General features: G+C 37.4%; 1 protein-coding gene across 3 annotated transcripts in view; it reads left to right on the top strand.

The window, feature by feature from the left end:
* ptpn2b (protein tyrosine phosphatase non-receptor type 2b) overlaps positions 1-19,751 on the top strand; it is a 50,304-nt gene that overhangs the window by 21,758 nt on the left and 8,795 nt on the right. For all 3 annotated transcript variants that reach the window (XM_067425001.1, XM_067425000.1, XM_067425004.1), the window contains exons 4-9: positions 6,507-6,605; positions 7,677-7,814; positions 7,979-8,188; positions 10,002-10,163; positions 10,272-10,468; positions 19,214-19,315. In XM_067425001.1, the coding sequence (XP_067281102.1) occupies positions 6,507-6,605; positions 7,677-7,814; positions 7,979-8,188; positions 10,002-10,163; positions 10,272-10,468; positions 19,214-19,315 (908 nt within the window). The remainder of the gene's footprint in view (positions 1-6,506; positions 6,606-7,676; positions 7,815-7,978; positions 8,189-10,001; positions 10,164-10,271; positions 10,469-19,213; positions 19,316-19,751) is intronic.

Below are 19,751 nucleotides of genomic sequence, written 5' to 3'. Positions count from 1 at the left end.
GCCTCCAAAACCATGGCGAGGTCCCAAATAGGGACCGAGGTAGGGGCAAGGCGGGCTGAATCTCCTGGCCCCTTTAAGAAAACACACAATAAGATCACTTTTCCCTAGTGAATGTGCCGCGATCGGAGCGTGGCTAGCTGCTATGGCGGAGACACACACCCCGAGTATGGAGGGGGGACGACCCGCGTCCATTAGCTCTTGGAGAAAGCGAGCAGTTCCGCCAGTTCGCATGAGTGTGCGTCGATGTTTCGCGTAGCACACTGGTTAGAAAACCACTGACCACTTCAAAGCAGAGCTGCCAGATAGCAGGGGCTCTAGCTTCCGAAATAGTGTTCATAACTTGTCAGAGAGGTTCCCGGATACCGTTGATGGGCCATACGTGGAGGGCCCACAGCTCGGGATTGGGATGCCAGATCTTCCCTTTCGTTGGCGGAATAGGCCATGGGGCTGTGTCTGACAGCTGAAACAGTTTGGAGAACCATGTGCGGTTCTTCCAAAGTGGGGCTATTAAAAAGCACAGGCTTGCAGCTGGATCGCGATCGGAGGGAGCATATAGAGGGAGTCTGGGCCAACATGGGCCAGGGCATCCCTGCGTTTGCAGAAAAAATATTGGGCAGCGTGTGCTGTGTGAGCTGAATCGTTTGCGGGTAAAGGGACCATCCCCCTGGGGACATGGGTCCTCTGGATAACATGTCCGGACCCTGATTCAGAATACCTGGCACGTAAGCCGCCCTTAGGGAGCTCAGATTGTGCTCTGCCCATAAAAGGAGATGCTTAGCCATGCAGTGAAGAGAGTCTGATCTCGGCTGCCCTAGCGATTTTATGTACCTTATCAAGACGTGGTGGTTCTAATGCCGTTAGACGCTCGACATAGACACAGTTTAAAGGATATATAACGCCGGATGGCGTAGCTGGAACGGCAGAGAAGGCGGAGAGGTTTTGCTTCACATTCTCGAGAAAAGGAGTTTTTCCCATACGTAATACGAGGAACCTCTCTCGAAAGGGAACTGACGCTGCGCATCATCCGAGAGCGCGCGTGAGTCTCACAGCGCGCAAATATTTAGTTTTCTTTCAAGTCTTGCGCTTAAAAGGACAAACTCACACAAGAAGTATGTCAACATGTCCATCTTGATGAGTATCCTAGCAGACATAGTCTGAATATGCCTTAAGTGAACTGTATAGTATGCACAGTCGAGAAAGACGAGCATATCCCTGCCTCAGGTCTTAAAGGTGCAGTAGCCTTTACTGCTGCCTGAGTGATGTCCTTATATTTAGTTTGACATTAAACAATGCTCTTGATTGAATAGCTTTTGTAAGTTTAATAAGGATTAATCTTTCATTTAAACAGTTAAATATGCATTTATTTTACATTTGATTACTTCATTCAATTTCTGTACCTTTCTGCAGGCCAGTAGGCCTGTACATTATTATTTAATGTACACATGAGTGAGGTCGAGATAAACATTCTAGTTTGAATTTTATTTTTTCGGTTTTCGGCTTTTGTTTCTTCTTTTTTTGTTTCGGCCAAGAATTTTGATTTCGGTGCATCCCATTCTGACAATGTTCTGCTCGGTGTGTTGTCAACACGCTTCAAAGATGCCAGAACGAATAGTTTCATTCTTGGGACTAAAAACCATAAAACTGGAAGCCATAAAAGACCACAAATCATCGTGAAAATGTCAGTATTTCATTGAGACTTGAGATTAAATAAACTGCTTAAGTATTGTAGAGCTTGTAGTATTAATTTGTTAAAAACAAAAAAGTGGCTGGTAAAAAAATGGAGTGGTAGACTTTAAAAAAAGTTAATTTCCATCCCTGCAGAGCGCAGTCTACGGGTGACGTCATGTATTTGGCGAAATGCGCAGTTAGGTAATGTGTCGCCCACCATACGTTGTAAAACAGATAAGCAATATAAACAATACAAAATTTTCCTATGATAGAGATTTTAAGTTTACATTCGACTACAACTGTTTATTAAAGGTTTGTTGCCGATTAGAACTTAAAAGTGCGATGAGGTCTTAAAATATTTTGAGAAGGTCTTTAAAAAGTCTTAAAAAGGTATTGAAATTAACTTCAGGACTCCTGCTTATACCCTGATTGAGATTGCAATCTTTTAAAAATTAATTGTGCAGCCCTAGTTTTCAATATAAGAAAGCTTTTGTTTTGGTGTTGAAGCAGGTGCGTTTTGTCTAAAGTTATTTTCAGTAGACTTATTGCAGGGAAGACCTCTGGAGAAACCTGTGGTGATTTTAAATAGCTTTGCTCAGGCACATAATAGCAGTTCTTAGTTAAAACCTGTGTTACTCCTCTAGATTCAACACCATTGGCTACCTTCACTCCACTGGCAGTTGCTTTACATTGATGTTACTACAGGATGATGTAGGCAGGTGGTAGGTGTTACGCTGCCTATTACCAACCAAGTTGTGTGGGTAGAATTTTGAAGGTCACAGGCTCAAAAATACATTAGTCAGCCATATGAAATTTGGTTTTGTTTTTATATTTTTTAACACGTGTAGGTTAGCCAGACTTTTTGCATTACATGATTTTGCATAGCTATCTACTAGAGATTAGTGCTGGGCGGTGTGACCAAAAATCTGTATCAGTATTTTAAAGATTCTGTCTTAAGGTATATCAGGTTTTTTTGAGGCTTATTTTACTGTCAGGAGTACAGAAAATATAAAAACATTGTAAGGACAAATACAATTAAGCCTTAAAAAATGGTGGTAATTAAATCAGTTTATAAAACTAACAATTTAGTTAATTTTACTGTTTAAATTAAAACAAATTAACTTATGTGATATTGCTTTGAAATAATGTTTTGATAGATTTCCTTATTATTATTATTATTATTATTATTATTATTATTATTATAAATTATTATTTACTTCAGGAATTACATTTTACTGTGCAATTTCTTTCATAATTTCTTCAAGTTAGAATGAACTTTATTTTGGCAGATTGTAATGAAGACCTTTGAGTTTCTGGGTGTTTTAAAAAACTGTATTCTTATTATTTCCTGAAGTATATGCTACAGTGAAATAATGTTTCTGTTGTAATTTCTTAATAAAATTTTCATCTGTCTTTCTCAATAATGATCATGATAAATGTCATCTTTATTTATTTATTTTAATTTATAGGCATATTTTTGCTTCTAAGTGAAAGTTATAGAAACCAGGCTGTTAATTGTGGTTTTAAACTATTTTATTTTCAGAATATGATAACACACTTCATTTTTTTTAAAAACATTTTTTTAAAAATTCCAGTCACTTTCCTTATAAATATCAAAATAAATATCTTAATAAAGAAATGTATTTAGGAGTTTCTGCATGTTCTAACAAGCGATATTTTTTCAAATAAAGAAATTGCTTGATTTTGACGTATCTTCAGCACAGTTTGTAGTGCAATCTCAGGCTGCCATATTTATAATGTTAGGCTACATGTTTTCTATCTTAGAAAGGCACATTTGACATTAGTTTGAGATGTCAGTAGTAGTAGCTTGAGTATTCTCTTTCAAGCAGTGTGTAATGTAGTTGTTAGTGAATGTAAACATTCTGCAAAGTTGAAAGTGCACGATAAATAAAGTTACTGTCTCCCAAAAGAAAAATTGGACTCTGAATCAACTATGGGAATCACTTGTATTTCAAATCCTACTGCGTTACGGCTCATGTCATTAGAGAATACATTTGCAAGGGGTTAACGCGGGATTTACAAAATGCTTGCTCTTGTAAGATGGGTCAGTACTCAGTTTATTTGGACCAGCTTGCTCCTCAGAATTACAACCTGTAAGTATGAGTAATTATTGATGTATATTTTTCTACCGGGTGTTTAAAATATGTAGAAATTGTTATATTGTGTATATATTGTGTTATATTGTGTATATATTGTTAGCAATTCTTGCTAACTTGCATTATTACTCTCTTACTGAAACACTTTGCTAGTCAGCTGTGGGCCACTATTACCTAAAACTGTCTATTAAAACAGATTGTCTGTTATTCTTGCATGGAGTAAAGATAAAAGATGGAGCAAAATTTGCTTTGCAAACGTTAGTTACATCAGTCATTCACATTAGTGCTCAGCTAATATATGCGCTGTTATTGATACAGTTCCCACATGTGCAAAGCAATATATATGAAACGTACACATCGGTTTTTTGATGGACATACTCTTGTTAATGCTGATGGTGAGGAATTACAGTTGCAACATCTCATAACGTACCTCAAACTAAGTAGCTTTTTCACTGAGAAATGTCCTGCTTAAGTCATCCTTGCGAGGGGAGTTCGGGTTGAATAACTAGTTCTTCCAATATTTCATCATTGCACTCAGATGGATATTGTAAAATTAACGTCATTGTTACTATTGTTACTGTCTTAGAGGTGGACGAAGTACACAACTCTATTACTTGAGTAAAAGTACTATACTGGTCAAATATTACTCCGTTACAAGTGAAAGTTGTAAAAACAGAGTTTTACTTAAGTAAAAATACAGAAGTATTTGTTTTCAAAACTACTTAAGTATCAAAAGTAAATTTCCTTTTTTATGCCAATGCATTATTTTATTATTGTTGATTTCGCCTGGCGGTGTGCAGCGTATTTTTTGTAACAGCGCGCGCGACTCCACATCCGAAGGTGAACGAGTTCTAGGTGAATCTAGCCAAGCATGACATAAAAATACAAATAAATTATGAAAATAAAACGTTTAGTGAAATTAGGAAATATTTAAGAGATCGTTAATTTAGTTATATGTGTGCATATACAGCTTCGGGAAAAAAATATTTATTGCAATAATTTCAATATTACAATTTTTTACACATTTTCTTATAAACTTTGGCATTCAGTGGTGTACTATACAATAATAAATGTAAACAAGCCCTTGACAAAATGTAAAACTAAAAGGTACTCATTTGTAAACCAACATAACAAAAAAAAACTGAATATCAGCAAATACTTTTTTTTTTATAGAAGTGTTGTCACGATACCAAAATCTAATTTCATTATACAAGTAATTTAATATATTTTTAATGAAATGTCATTGCAATATATATATTTAATTTAATTTGATCTATTTTATGTTTAAATAATCCAAAATGACAAAAACAGTGCTTTATTTTCAAGCATGGGGGATTTTTTTAATTTAAATTTTTTTTTTTATAAACATTAATCACACAGAATATAATGCCCGGCCCTTTAAGAGCTGCACGGATTAAATTCATTGTAACACACAATTTCTCACTCAACTCTGTATACGTTCACTAAAGACATACCCAACTGTGTTTACCTGAATACTATCCAGGATGTGCATTCTTACATATTTTTGATCCTTCAAACCTATGATTCAAACCCAATAATCCGTGCAACTACTGTCGCGATCTGTGAAAAGCGTGTGCGTGGCTACGTGCGATTTAGGGTAGTTGGTGGTAGGGATGCACAATACCAATTTTTTCACAACCTATCCAATATTAAAAATTTGGAGTATCGGTTGATACCGAGACCAGTCCAATACCAATGCAGTTTTGTTTAAAAATTATATGTAGAATTTCTATATCTCAGTGTGTTGAACTGATAATCACTCGTTTGTGAGTTAAACACAATAAAAATTTGTAAAAAGTATAAACAATAAAAAATAAAAAATATTATATAATACAGAGCGGCAGAAAATGCATATGCGCACCCCGGGCGCAGGATGATGCGCTTGAAGCAACATGGACTCACAGCATGCAGCGCAACGTCCACATTGTGAAGTAAAAAAAAACAAAGGGAATATATATTAACGTGTAGTGTATCTATGCAATATTTTATTAAGCCATTTCTTTTAACAGTTTAACATTTTAGTTGCTGTTTGTGAAGAAAAATACAATATATAGTCCAGTGTTGTGATCTAATAGACACCCGGTAGAAAGAAACACGATTTACAGCAATAAACGGCAACAAGAGTCATTTTAATGCGAATTCATAGACCGTTATCAACAGATCAAGCATAATAACAGGAACAATGAATATTATTGGAGAGGGTTTCATCGTGTTGACTGTCGTAACCGAACGCGACACACAGTTTGAAAGCTGAATAGAGAGTGACTAAAGTTAAACTATTGGACTTTATTGCACAAATCATTGATGGTGATTTAAAATGTTTTTTAGCCTTTTGTGGGGCACTGGAGCTTAACAATAACACAGAATATTATATGTACAGTATCGGTTTTGGATCGGTCCTGTCTGACCAACACACAATCTGGCAAATAATTGCCCCACATCACTATGATCAGATGCTTTCTTAATTGTTTTCTCACCACAGTCCTTTTTGTTGTTATTAAGGGAAAAGTGTGAAGCACATTTACATATTAATTTATGGGACTAGTCAACTCATGTCATCTTAGGAAATCACTGAAAAAAAATATGAAGTTGGGTTCATATTTCTAATGGAGCTATTACATGAGATACATTCTGGTGACAATTGTTGTGGCCCATCCCTTCTTATTGTCAAACGTTCTGTGTGTGTTTCTCTGTTGTCAGGGTCCTCTGAGAAACACCTGTGGTCACTTTTGGCTGATGATCTGGGAGCAGAAGACCAAAGCCGTTATCATGCTCAACAGAGTAATAGAGAAAGGCTCGGTAAGCATCGCTGATCAAAACCTTTTCTCTTTGAAAGCACCACTCGTTCACACTACCATTAAATGTAAAAACTTTCTCTTAGTTCACCCAGTTCCAAACCTGTATGAATTGCTTTGTTCTGCTTAACACAAAATAACTATCCCTTTAATTCATATTAGAGAGCTGAGCAGAGCCTTAGCAATTCTGTGTAAGTAGTATCTCTATGACCTAATAGATGTGTAGAAGATGCAGTGATGTTAAGACTATTAAAACTAAAAGTAACATAAAATAAAATATAAATATTAGATGAAAAATTTAAACAATTAAGAAATGTTGCCTTGAGAACCAACTAAAATAAAATGAAGTTTAAGTTGAAGTACAAAAATTAAAAATAAATGAAAGCTAAATAGAAATATTTAAAAATGGCAAAAACACATAACTTTATGTAAACTACATAAACTAAAAACACACATTTAGTCCAATCAAAATATGAATAAATACTGAATAAATGATGCTACAGCTGTATTGCCAGTTTATTTATGTATGACATTGATGCATTTTATATAACACTTTATTAGAAAATCTATTAGTCTGTGTGCATTTTAAGTGGGTTGGTGGTGTTTTAAACATGACAGGAAATATGTATATTTCACAATAACATATGACAGTTATTTTAAATGATATTTTATCTAGTCTAACTTTAAGATTATTTTCTAGAGCTAGAATTTAACTAAAACAATACATAATGTAATTTCATAACATGATTCAGTGACTGATTGATTTAAAAAGAACATTTATCCATTTAAAAATTATGTTTGTCAATTATATATTGTTTTACTTTTTGAATGCAAAGATTTACACATACATTTGAACTAGATTTGTATCTTTATCTTACATTTTTATTTTTCATTGCCTTAACTGAAACTCTTATTGGCAAAATCAAATTTTGGACAGTTAACACTAATTTTCAAATATTTTCAAACAGTCATATTTTGGGCATTTGTAGCTGATCCTCAAATTTTCTTGGAGTTTTTACCACTTGTTCTAAATATTATTTTTTTTAAAATATTTCTACACATTCCTTTAATGCAGGAAAAGTGTGCACAATATTGGCCGACACAAGAAGAACGAGAGATGTCCTTCCGTGACACCCGCTTTGTGGTAACACTAGTGTCAGAGGACATCAAGTCATATTACACCATCAGAGTGCTAGAACTCCAGAACGCAAATGTAAGTTTCTCACATTGACCACTGAAAATCACATTTATGCTTTCTATCTGATGTCTTCCTATACAAATTTGATTTGCAAATCTATGATTTTAGCAATACTAATGTCCTATACATTTGTCTGTTCTTTTTTTTATTTTTTTTAATCATTCATTTTATCCACTTAGACAGGGGAGAGAAGAGAGATCTATCACTTTCATTATACCACATGGCCTGATTTTGGTGTCCCAGAATCCCCAGCCAGCTTTTTGAATTTCCTGTTTAAGGTGAGAGAGTCTTGTTCACTGGGGATGGACCATGGTCCAGCAGTGGTCCACTGCAGTGCAGGAATTGGGCGATCTGGAACGTTCTCTCTGGTCGACACTTGTCTTGTCTTGGTAAGTTGAGTCTCTAAAACCCGGAGCCTAAAGGATTTCAACAATATCACATTTTTTTATTTCTTAATGGCAAATTCTACCATCAAAGCAATTTTCAGTTTTGCTGTGTTCAGGTAAACACAGATATGTCTTTACTGAATGAATACAGCTGAGGTTATTAGATCCGTGCAGGTCTTAAGCCAGACCTGATAATATTCTGTGATTAATGTTATTCAGACAACAATGAAAAATAGAGAACCACCACATGCTTGGCTAAATAACAAAAATATATTTATTAAGAATCAGTGTATAGTTAAATTATATAGTGAAGACTAAGCAGTTATATATTTGATCATTTAATTTCTTTCTTGACTTGCTACTGTTGAATAGACCTATAGCTAAAAAAAAAGCACTGTTTTTGTCATAATGTTTGTAATTTGCATTTTTTTGGGGATTATTTTTAAGAATAAAGATACAATTAAAAATGTATATTATAATTATAAAATTACATTGAAAAAATCTAAAATTACTCGTATCATGAAAAAAATTTTGGTCATCCCAACCTGTTGAGAAGTGAAAGGTTAGTGAATAATAACATGATTGATAATGTGATCTCTGTAAGGATGTTCACACTGGCATGTAGTCATTATAGCAATAAGAGGAGGGAATGGTCAAAAACCAGGGCAGGAACATGCTGGTCAAATGATTTTTTTTAGTTAAAAAATAAATAATAGTTTTGTTCTGTTGTCATATTATTCTATAACATTTATGTGGTATCGATTTAGTATCGGTATAGAGGTATTTTAATCTAGTATCGTATCAAAGTCATAATTTTGGTATCGTGACAACACTACCTGATTTTAGCCAGAAGTTTTGCAAATTTGCCAACAAATGCCCGAAATCATAGGCAAATCTGTGCTTGTATGTAATGCGAGGGACAATCACACGGTTAATTATCATAGATGCAATCTGAGAGAATTGCCTGTGACATATTTGGCTTATTAAATATCTAGACCTGATGACCTACAGCCAATGAGAGAGCAAGAAACAGGGCAGCAGGAGGTTCAGGGAGGAGTTATAGACCAGAATATCAGTATTATAATAGATATTTATTTTAATAGACACAGACAATTTGGATAGCAAGCTTTCTGCAGTCTATAATTTTTAATAACAATTCCAGTCTTGCATTAAAGGGATAGGTCACCCAAAAATTTAAATTAGATGTTTATCTGTTACCCCCAGGGCATCCAAGATATAGGTGTGTTTTTCTTCTTCTTCAGTAGAACACAAATTAAGATTTTTAACACAAACTGTTGCTAGGATAATGCATGTCAATGGACCCCATTGACATGCATTATATGAGCAACAGTTTGAGTTAAAACTTGGGAGTGTTCTACTGAAGAAACAAACACATTTACATCTTGGATGTTCTTGAGTAAGCAGATAAACATTTTTGGGTGAACTATCCCTTTAAGAACTCGCACGTAATATTGTCGTTTCTTGTCACTTCTCGCGCGTGTTTGGTTGTAATAAATGTAGTTTGTGGATGGGACAGAGTTATCTGCGATTCTTCCTCTTGTACAGTCATGCAATGTGAAACCTCCTGTCACCTCCATCATGCAGTCTGAACACAGCAGCAACTGAATGCTACCACAGATAGTCATGCAGTGTGAAAAGAACTGTGATCTGACGAGTTTGAAAATCATGCAGTCTGAACTCTGCATTAGAATAAATATTGTGTTTTTTTTGTCTCCCACTCAGACTTAGTCTTAAGTCTGAGTGGGAGACAAGAGTTAATTAACCACTGCTTTTCTTCTATCACTGATGTGTTCAGATGGACAAGAGAAAAGACCCATTGGAGGTGGACATCAAAAAGATTCTTTTAGACATGAGGAAGTATCGGATGGGTTTGATTCAGACCCCCGACCAACTGCGTTTCTCATACATGGCTGTGCTGGAAGGTGCCAAGTACATTATGGGAGACTCCTCTGTGCAGGCATGTCATCACCAGAGTACTTTAAACAGAATCACCGGTAACATGACTCTGGTCTAGACTTAATGTGTTTGTGTTCATGGTGTGTGTGTTTTTTATGTTTTTGTGCAGAAACAGTGGCGAGAGCTCTCTAGAGAGGACCAAGAGCCCCTCTCCGAGTCTCCCCCGCCACCGCAGCCTCCAAAATGCACAGAACGCTATAATGGCAGCAAGTTATCACGTCTGGAGGATGGGATGGACTCAAAGACGGGAAAGAAAACAGGCCTAGAGACCCCCAATAAAGAGCCAGACAGAGATGCTCGAACAATGTATGTAACAAAACATTGTATATTTGATTTAGCAAAAGTGTTTGTTTCCAAAACTGCATGTGGCCCATAAGCAATCCGCATTTATCAAGTATGATTTCAGTTGCTGGATTTGAAATGAATCTCAGGATTATTGTACCATTTTAATTTGAGAATGGTTGGATTACTGATTTGCTTCTATAATTGGGTGAATCTTACAAAATCTGTCAAGAACATGTCAAGGTCATATTTCAACCAAGAAATATCATTTAGCTTTAAGAAGACGAGGCATATTCTAAAACCACTTACTTTTTTGTATTTTTCATTGTTTTTTGAAAGAGAATTAAGCACATTTCCCACCAAACTTGTTTTGCTATGATTCTGATTTTTTTTAAATTAAAACCATGTATAGATTATATAAATGTGAAAAGTTTAAAACTCATAATAAAAACGTTAAGTACAATATCTGGAGGCATTTGGAAAATGTGCTTAATTGACTAAAAAATAATCCAAACCTTCTAAATTTGTCCTAAAATTACCATAAATAAGTGAATATTTTTTTAATGTTTAAATATATTCTCTTAACCCACATTATTGTTCATTGACTACTATAAGTACGCCATTCCTTGTTCTTTTTTCCCCTCCAAGTGTAAACATTGAGCCCTTATGGCATCATCATCAGTTCAGCCAATAGCATGAGTTTGGGGCGTCTCTACTGTAGCAGACAGAGCCAGAGGGGACTGGCTGACGCATTACATGGGGAAAAAATATTCAGCTTCATGTACAGGAGTGCAAGCAAAAAGACAAATGTTCCAGTTTATATTTTTTACTTTGTGTCCAGTGTAGACCGCTTCAAACGGGACGCCCATGTTCACTTTAGACAGTGTCATTAGCCTACTCAATTACTTCCTCGTGACATAGCAACAGTAGCGTACTGTGGGGTTTCAGTCAGGTCCTTCATTAACGATCAACGCCGTTGCGCCACGCCGCCGCAATATCAACGCACACACACCGATACATACAAAATACAATCATGAACTGTATGCACTACAGTTACGAACCCCGCTTTCAAAGTGCTCGTTGGGAACAGGGCAAGCGATATAAAAGGATACATGAGACAAAAAGCCATTTTAACTGCAATCACATCATCCATTTAGGCAAATGGTGAAATTGAATAAAATCAACTCACTGGCACAAATACTCTTAAACAAACAAAAACACGGACCATCAAAAGAAACTTGTCAGCTAACGTTACCTAGCCTGGATGCCAGCTGAACTTAGCCCCGCCCACAAAATGTTTAGGTCGGGCAGTTCGGTCTGGCCTCGCTCCATAGAGGAGTAATTATCCCCGAACAGAAACTGTTCGGACCAATGAAATCATCAGGGCGGGCTTTAGATGATGACGGACAGATGATAAACAGTAACGTAATCATGCATGTCATCAAAGGGGCTTGGATTATATTTGTTCGAATGCTAAACGGAGAGCTTGTTTGTATATGGATTCACCATCATAATTTCTCTCAGAAATGATGATCATGTTGGGTAAGTACTCTGTGTATCATTAAATTATTATTATTTTTTTACAACACCGGCAAAGATCGCGTATTCCAGCCTGATTCCAGCGCGCATGACAGGGTTGCCAAGTTTTTACAACAAAACCCGCCAACTACTAGCCCTAAACAATAGATTCTCGGGGGGTTCTCCGGGGAAAAAAATGGCGTTTGGGGGGTATAATGTGTGTTATTTTGGCAAGGTTGCCTGTGTTGGAAACTCAGAAGTGAAGACCAGGAGAGCTTGGGTATATCTTTCGGGCAGGCGTTCCTCTTTATTGAGAAACACACTGTTGCTGCAGTCGTCCAAGTCTAATTCTAAACATTATACATTGTAATTTATCCACATTTCAGGGGGAGGGATTTACACAGTAGAGGAGGAGACAATCTAAACAAAGGAATGCACATGTTGTTTAGGTAAAAGGGACACACCCCATACATTTCCAGGTCACCAGTCCTAATCCTATCAGCATAACAGTGCCAATCAAACCACCAATCCAAATCCTATCAGCATAACAGTACCAATCAGACGAATAGATGCAAATGTGATCACTCTGACAATGTTGCTTATAGATCAGGAAGTGCATAAAGACAAAAGACTGATTAGCTTGATCTCCTTAGAATGTAGTCAACCTGAAACCTCCAAACTGTAAAGCATTATGTACATAACAAACTGTCTGTATACTATTACATTGGAACCTTGATATAACAATTTATAAATTTGTAATCCCACAGTCCCCCCTTTGAGAGTTCTAATAACTCTCACATAATACAAATTTAAACCTTTATAAGTCCATTCTATAGCTTATGTTTGTTAGCATAAGCCCCATCTTCAATTCATGTAACTTGAAAAAGTTACAGGCACATATCACTTGCTCTGTGTTGATTGTCTGTAGTGACGAGTGACATGCTGACACAGAAACAAACATGCCACTAGGGTCCGTGTAGTTCTTACGGGTAATGTTCTTTTGTGGTTGGAACAGTCCTTGTGAGTCATTTGTTAACCTTACAGGTTTCCGAACCATGAAGAATTATCTTCAGTCATCTGATGTAATTTTGCTTAAAGATCAAGAATGTCTTGTTGGATTTTGTTCAAGAGTACTTGACCACCATGTTTGTGCATAAGTGAGTCCTTGAATGCAGCCATCTTCTGGTTTGTGGTTGGAGCTGAATTATGTAGAAACCAGGGTGCACCTGCCATTGAATTGGCTGGTAGGATGTTGTAGACAGAAGTTCCTCCCATCATATGCCACCCATGGGATTCTTGCTTCTCCTGCAGGTGAGTGTGGCATGCAGACATTCTTTCCAGCAAACATGGCATTTCTTGACATATTCATAAGCTCTAAGAATATGTTGTTTCTGGAGTCTACACTTTGTGCGATGTCCATGATGATTAGTAGCAAGGCAATCTTGATCATGTTGATAGATGACTGAAGTTCCCGTAGGTGATTCTCTGCGTTGTGTATTTTTTTTCATGACAATTGGCTCGGTAGTGAGTCTAGTTGTCCTCTAGAGGTTGTGGCTTCATACGCAGGTAAGGAAGTCGGTGCGTATCGATCTGGGGACAGCCATCAAGTGGTATCTGCACAGAGTAAGAAAGAAAACAAAAGACAGCAGAGCAGTATTTGTTCTAAAAGACTGCAAACATTGGGGTTGTTTCCTCTGTTCAATCTGAGTCTGCTATTGTTGTTCCTTCTTTCCCTATGTCTTAATTCCTGCGACACCTAAAGAACAGTGAGGTAAGGATGGACTAGTGGGTAGGGGAAAGCCTATGAGGGAATCTTCACCGCAGGATTGGCCCCCGATGCCTGTTGCATTCGGTTCTTTCCTGGGCTCCTCACTGGTCCGTGTGTCCTAACCTATCCCTGTCGGTGGAGGAACAACTTTACAGTGTGACACATGCGTCCAAGCTTTCCTTCCCTGACACAACACTGCAGCTGCTGTTATCAACATCACTTGATGTGGTACTTGCCACTTAGGCTCTAAGGGCTTGTTTTTGAATGACTTTATCATCACCCACTGATCTTGGATGATCGTGTGTCCACCTTCTGGTGGCATCTGCCAACACGACTCGACACTCTCTCTGGCACTCTGTACTGCCTTTATGGGGTTATCAATGATTGAACCATCAACAAACAACTCCAATTCTGCATTCTCAATGGGAGTTTCTGCTATTTCACTTGAAGCTGCGTATGTGAGCGTAACACAATCGTGAGTCATTTCTCCTTCATCCTCTAACAAAACTTCAGTCATTGCAGACATCATACATGAGGATGGGTTCGTGACAGGTGCACGCTGTAAATCAATGTTCGGGGCTGTGAGGGTTGGTAACCAATTTCCCCAACGAGAAGAGGTGACAGAAGTGACTTTTGCTTGATTCATTAGTACGGACACTGCATGAGGGCATCTTACGTTTACAGTCTGTCCTAACACCATTCCTGATGAAGCCTGAAGGGCTGGATCAATGTTTAAACCTTCAGCCAATTTTGTAGGAATAACTGTAATTTCTGCACCTGTATCAAGCAAAAAGTCAATATCTTTCTCTTGTTTGCTACCATTCACAAAAATGTTATTGTCATTGTGACGGATTACAGGGGAAAGGTAGCTACTCACAGCCCCAACAATTAGTTTTTTGCCTGTTCATTTTGTGCTTTTAGAAGAGCCTGAGCAAGCTGTCCTAAAGTTTCAGTGTACCCTGGCGGAACTAATTCAGGATTGTAGGCTGGCTGAGAAGGAACAGAATTATGTATAGTATTTCTTTTACTATCTTGCAACTTCTTCCTACACTCTTTCTCCAAGTGACCTGATTTTTCACAGTAGTTGCATTTGCCTTCTCTCTTAAGACATCTGTTGTCTTGATTTCTTGCGCTAAATGTAGCTGCTGCTACTCTAACTTTTGCCTTAACATCAGCATCTTTTTCCCATGTAGCTAACCTTTCTTGGTTACTTCTGAGAGTATTGTTAGACCAAGTTAGATCTAGGAATGGCAATGCTTTTCTGTACTCGGCTAAAAGACCATCTGACCAGACGCGAACAAAAGCTCCCTGGTCATCTAAAACACATTCAGAGTCATCAACTATTCCACTGTAAGTTACAGCTGACTGACAAAATCTTTCAGTGTATTCGCTGACAGTTTCTTCTTTCCTTTGCACACAGTTAGTGATTTTGGACCAGTCTACTTTGGGTCCCATGATATTCTTTAGAATTTTCAAAACACCTTCTCTCATATCGCCTTTACTGACATGTTGTAGTTCAGAAGTAACAGCAGACTCAAAACTGTTGAATTCAGATTCAGTTAGAATTTGTGACATCAGCTGCGTGACTTCTGTTAACGACATGTCGTAGAGACGCATTTTGCATAACAATGTCCTTCTAAATTCAGAAAAATGTGTGCGTGCTGAGGGTAAGCTCTGGGATAATCTTTCTATGTCTTTAGGTGCTAGTCCTTTAGCTACAGTTTGTACTTGTTCAACAGAGTTATGAGGAACACTTTCAATCCCAGATCTTTTCCTTGCACCACATACCTTCACTGAATCGACAGGCACATCAGTTGCTGTTTGGATAGCTACATCTGTTTCAAACAAAGTTTGTAAGTCAGGATAAGTGTTTTTAGTCTGACTAACTTCATTCACATCAGTTTTCTCTGCAGCTTTGTTGCGGTTCAATTTCTTTGTCAAAGATGCTACCCTAGCACTGAAATCTTTGTTCTGTTTCTCTAGCTCTGAGATACGCTGAGGCTGTTGTCTAGCTAGCGCTAAACCAAATTCTCTGTGACAACAAATAATGCCTTTCACATTGTTCTTGCGAATACATGCTCCTAAAACTTTTTTACATTCATCAATTGACCAAGTCTTGTCTGGATGGATCTCATATTTCTTTGTCAAATACAATCTGACTGACTCAGTCACAATTGAGTCCATGTGCTCTCCTAACAATGACTTAAATTCACTATCTGACCACAAAGGCGTCGCAAGACCACCTTTTTCAATTGTGGAGAACAGTCTAGCATTCTTTCTAAACATGTTTCTTTGTAACCACACAATCAAAACACTAAAACTCTAGTTAACAGAGGGTATACTTGTTAACATAGATCAACTACTGTTAACCTTCCTTGGTAAAACAGCGGACAACACAAATATTAGCCTGCAATGCTAATCTTCCCTGCTGAAAAACAGAGGCTGAACAACTATTAGCTGGTGATGCGAATTCTTCCCTGTCTGGAACAGAGGCAAACCAATTCTTCCCTGCCTGAGAAACAGAGGCAAAACAATTCTTCCCTGCTTGAAACAGAGGCTTATAAACAATTCTTCCCTGCCTGAAACAGAGGCTTATAAACAATTCTTCCCTGCTTGAAACAGAGGCTTATAAACAATTCTTCCCTGCCTGAAACAGAGGCTTATAAACAATTCTTCCCTGCCGAAACAGAGGCTTACAAACAATTCTTCCCTGCCGAAACAGAGGCTTACAAACTATTAGCTTGTGATGCTAACCTTCCCTGCCTGGAAAACAGAGGATAACTTTCATCTCTAAAACACATTTTTTAGAGGATAACTTAGTTAATCAAACCCTACAGCTGTCTGATAACTCTTCTCTGGCTGTGCAGAGGATAACAAATTTGTACTGGTCTTAATGGTTCTTTTGGATAGAGTGACTCACCAACCCTTGGTTGTACAGAACAATTCAGCTGGATTCAGTCTGGAACGAAGTCAGAATCTTTGCTGAGCTGGATTCAGTCTGGAATGTGGTCAGAATCTTTGTTGAGCTGGATTCAGGTGGAACAAAGTCAGAATCTTTGCTGAGCTGGATTCAGTCTGGAACGTGGTCAGAATCTTTGTTGAGCTGGATTCAGGTGGAACGAAGTCAGAATCTTTGTTGAGCTGGATTCAGGTGAGGATCTCTATCCGGGTCACGGCACCAAAAACTGTTGGAAACTCAGAAGTGAAGACCAGGAGAGCTTGGGTATATCTTTCGGGCAGGCGTTCCTCTTTATTGAGAAACACACTGTTGCTGCAGTCGTCCAAGTCTAATTCTAAACATTATACATTGTAATTTATCCACATTTCAGGGGGAGGGATTTACACAGTAGAGGAGGAGACAATCTAAACAAAGGAATGCACATGTTGTTTAGGTAAAAGGGACACACCCCATACATTTCCAGGTCACCAGTCCTAATCCTATCAGCATAACAGTGCCAATCAAACCACCAATCCAAATCCTATCAGCATAACAGTACCAATCAGACGAATAGATGCAAATGTGATCACTCTGACAATGTTGCTTATAGATCAGGAAGTGCATAAAGACAAAAGACTGATTAGCTTGATCTCCTTAGAATGTAGTCAACCTGAAACCTCCAAACTGTAAAGCATTATGTACATAACAAACTGTCTGTATACTATTACATTGGAACCTTGATATAACAATTTATAAATTTGTAATCCCACACCTGCTAAAATTCACACTCATGGGTCTATATATCACATAATAGTTGCTTCAACCCGCGGACATAGAAAACAACCCACGGAAAAAAACGTGGACTTTGCAACACACTGCAGTTGAACTCTGTTGACATTTGACAATGTGTTGCTTCGTTGCTCTGATTGGTTGTAGGTCTATCCAATTGATGTCTTTCCTGGTTCGGGTTGAAACACGCCCCATAATCACAGCCCAATGGAGCAGTTTCAGACTCGTATTCTGACTAGAATTGAGTATGACCACGTCAGGCTAAACATAACCAGCTTGACATCAGGATCGATCAGAATCAAAGCTCATTAGAATGCAGTCCGTCATCAGCAGCGGCCATATCCTACATCACATAGATCGCTCACAACCTGTGAAAAGTTCAAACGGCTGATGACAACAGTGGGTAGCGCACCATCACATCATCAAAATGTGATTAGCTGATGACCCACGTCAGTCAAAGTTATGATCCAATGGAAAATAGCAGCATCAATGGAAGGCTAGCTATTTTTCTATTGCTGGTCCATGGAGCTGTGATGTTTGATGTTGCTGATGACGTTTAGATGATGACTTATAGAAAATACAGCTCAGCCTCACAAAAAATAACCAAATTCTTTCTGGAAATACAGTGCCCCTGGAAGTATTCGGCCCCCTTGAACTTTCGACCTTTTGCCACATTTCAGGTTTCAAACATGATATAAAACTGTAATTTTTTGTGAAGAATCAACAAGTGGGATACAATCATGAAGTGGAACGAAATGTATTGGATATTTCAAACTTTTTTAACAAATCAAAAACTGAAAAATTGGGCATTCAAAATTATTCGGCCCCCTTAAGTTAATACTTTGTAGAGCCACCTTTTGCTGCGATTACAGCTGTAAGTCACTTGGGGTATGTCTCTATCAGTTTGCACATTGAGAGACTGCAAAGTTCAAGGGGGCCGAATACTTTTGCAAGGCACTGTATATTTGTAACATACTGAAATAGACAGTAATTGCATTTAGACACGTTCAGACACACATTAATTGATTTAATGATATATAATTTATATTATTATTATTATTATTATTATTATTTATGTAATTTTTTTGACAGGGCCAGCAGAGGTCATACCACTGCATAGCAACACAGCTAAAAGTATATGTTGTACATTTTATTGAATGTAGTCTATACCTGTTGAGAGATGCCTTCCCAACAGTTAAGAGCTGATTTATGATGTTTGATTTTGGGAGGCTCAAAAGCGGCGTTTGCAAAATTAGCTGTAGTTTTGTAATTAGAAACAGTAAAGTATGTAGTTCACAGAAACTACATACTTTACCTTTAATTTTCTAGGTGCAAAATATTTTTACTTTATTTATTACTTTTGGGGTCAGATGTGAACTGGACTATGTTTTGGTGGGATTCACCCAATTTGTGTCCTAAATAAATTGAAGCTTGTCAAGGCTAACATCATGTCCAAACCATCTACACCTTGAAATCCTAACCAGCATCCAGCCACAAGCAACATTCAAAAAGACACACTGTCACTTGTTTTATTTTCTGGATATCTCTGCCCACTGGGAAAAGCCATTACTAAAATCCCATATAGTTCTATTTTAAACATCTATTTTGTTCTGATTTTGTTTTTTGCTTTTAGTGAGAATAGAAAAAAAAAAACTTTTTACTTTTAAAACTTTAAAAAAACTTTTAAATGAAACTTGCTTGGTACCTTGTTAAAATACCACATTGTCATGTTATATTCCCTCTTTTCTCTCTTCAGTGGTCACAAAAGACCAAGAGATGAGAAAATGTCCAACCCCACGCAGAAGACTCAGAAACAGACAAAACCCAGGATCATCGACCCTGATAAGAAAAGAAAAAGGTGAAAATGTCTGTCTGGAAGAAATGTTTTTTTGTTTTGTTTTTTTCATTATTATTTTGCTCTACTCTTCACTGACTCACTGAATTATTTCAACATGTATGATGATCTTCTGTATGTAATGTCATATAATAATCCCACAGATCCTTCAACCCACTCAGTTCTGATAATGTCATTTGGTATCTAGCATCTCAGATGCTGGTGCCTTACTAGACTTTAATTTAATATTAAGTCTTTTGGGGCATTCAGAGACCAAGCCATTTGCAGACTCATGCCACTAGGATATGCGTGTGTATCTTGCTTTCTGCAAAATATGTTGTATTGTGATTTAACAGCACCTGCAGAAGCAGCACAGTCACACCAGTGCGGATCAGTGTACAGCTGTTCTTTACTCTGTTTGATATGTGGCATCTGCCCAGGAGAGAGATGAGTGGTGATT

This window comes from Pseudorasbora parva, chromosome 19 (genome assembly GCF_024679245.1).
Source record: "Pseudorasbora parva isolate DD20220531a chromosome 19, ASM2467924v1, whole genome shotgun sequence".
Taxonomy (NCBI): domain Eukaryota; kingdom Metazoa; phylum Chordata; class Actinopteri; order Cypriniformes; family Gobionidae; genus Pseudorasbora; species Pseudorasbora parva.
Note: the sequence above shows the minus strand (reverse complement) of the source record. Positions and strands in the feature narration are given on the sequence as shown.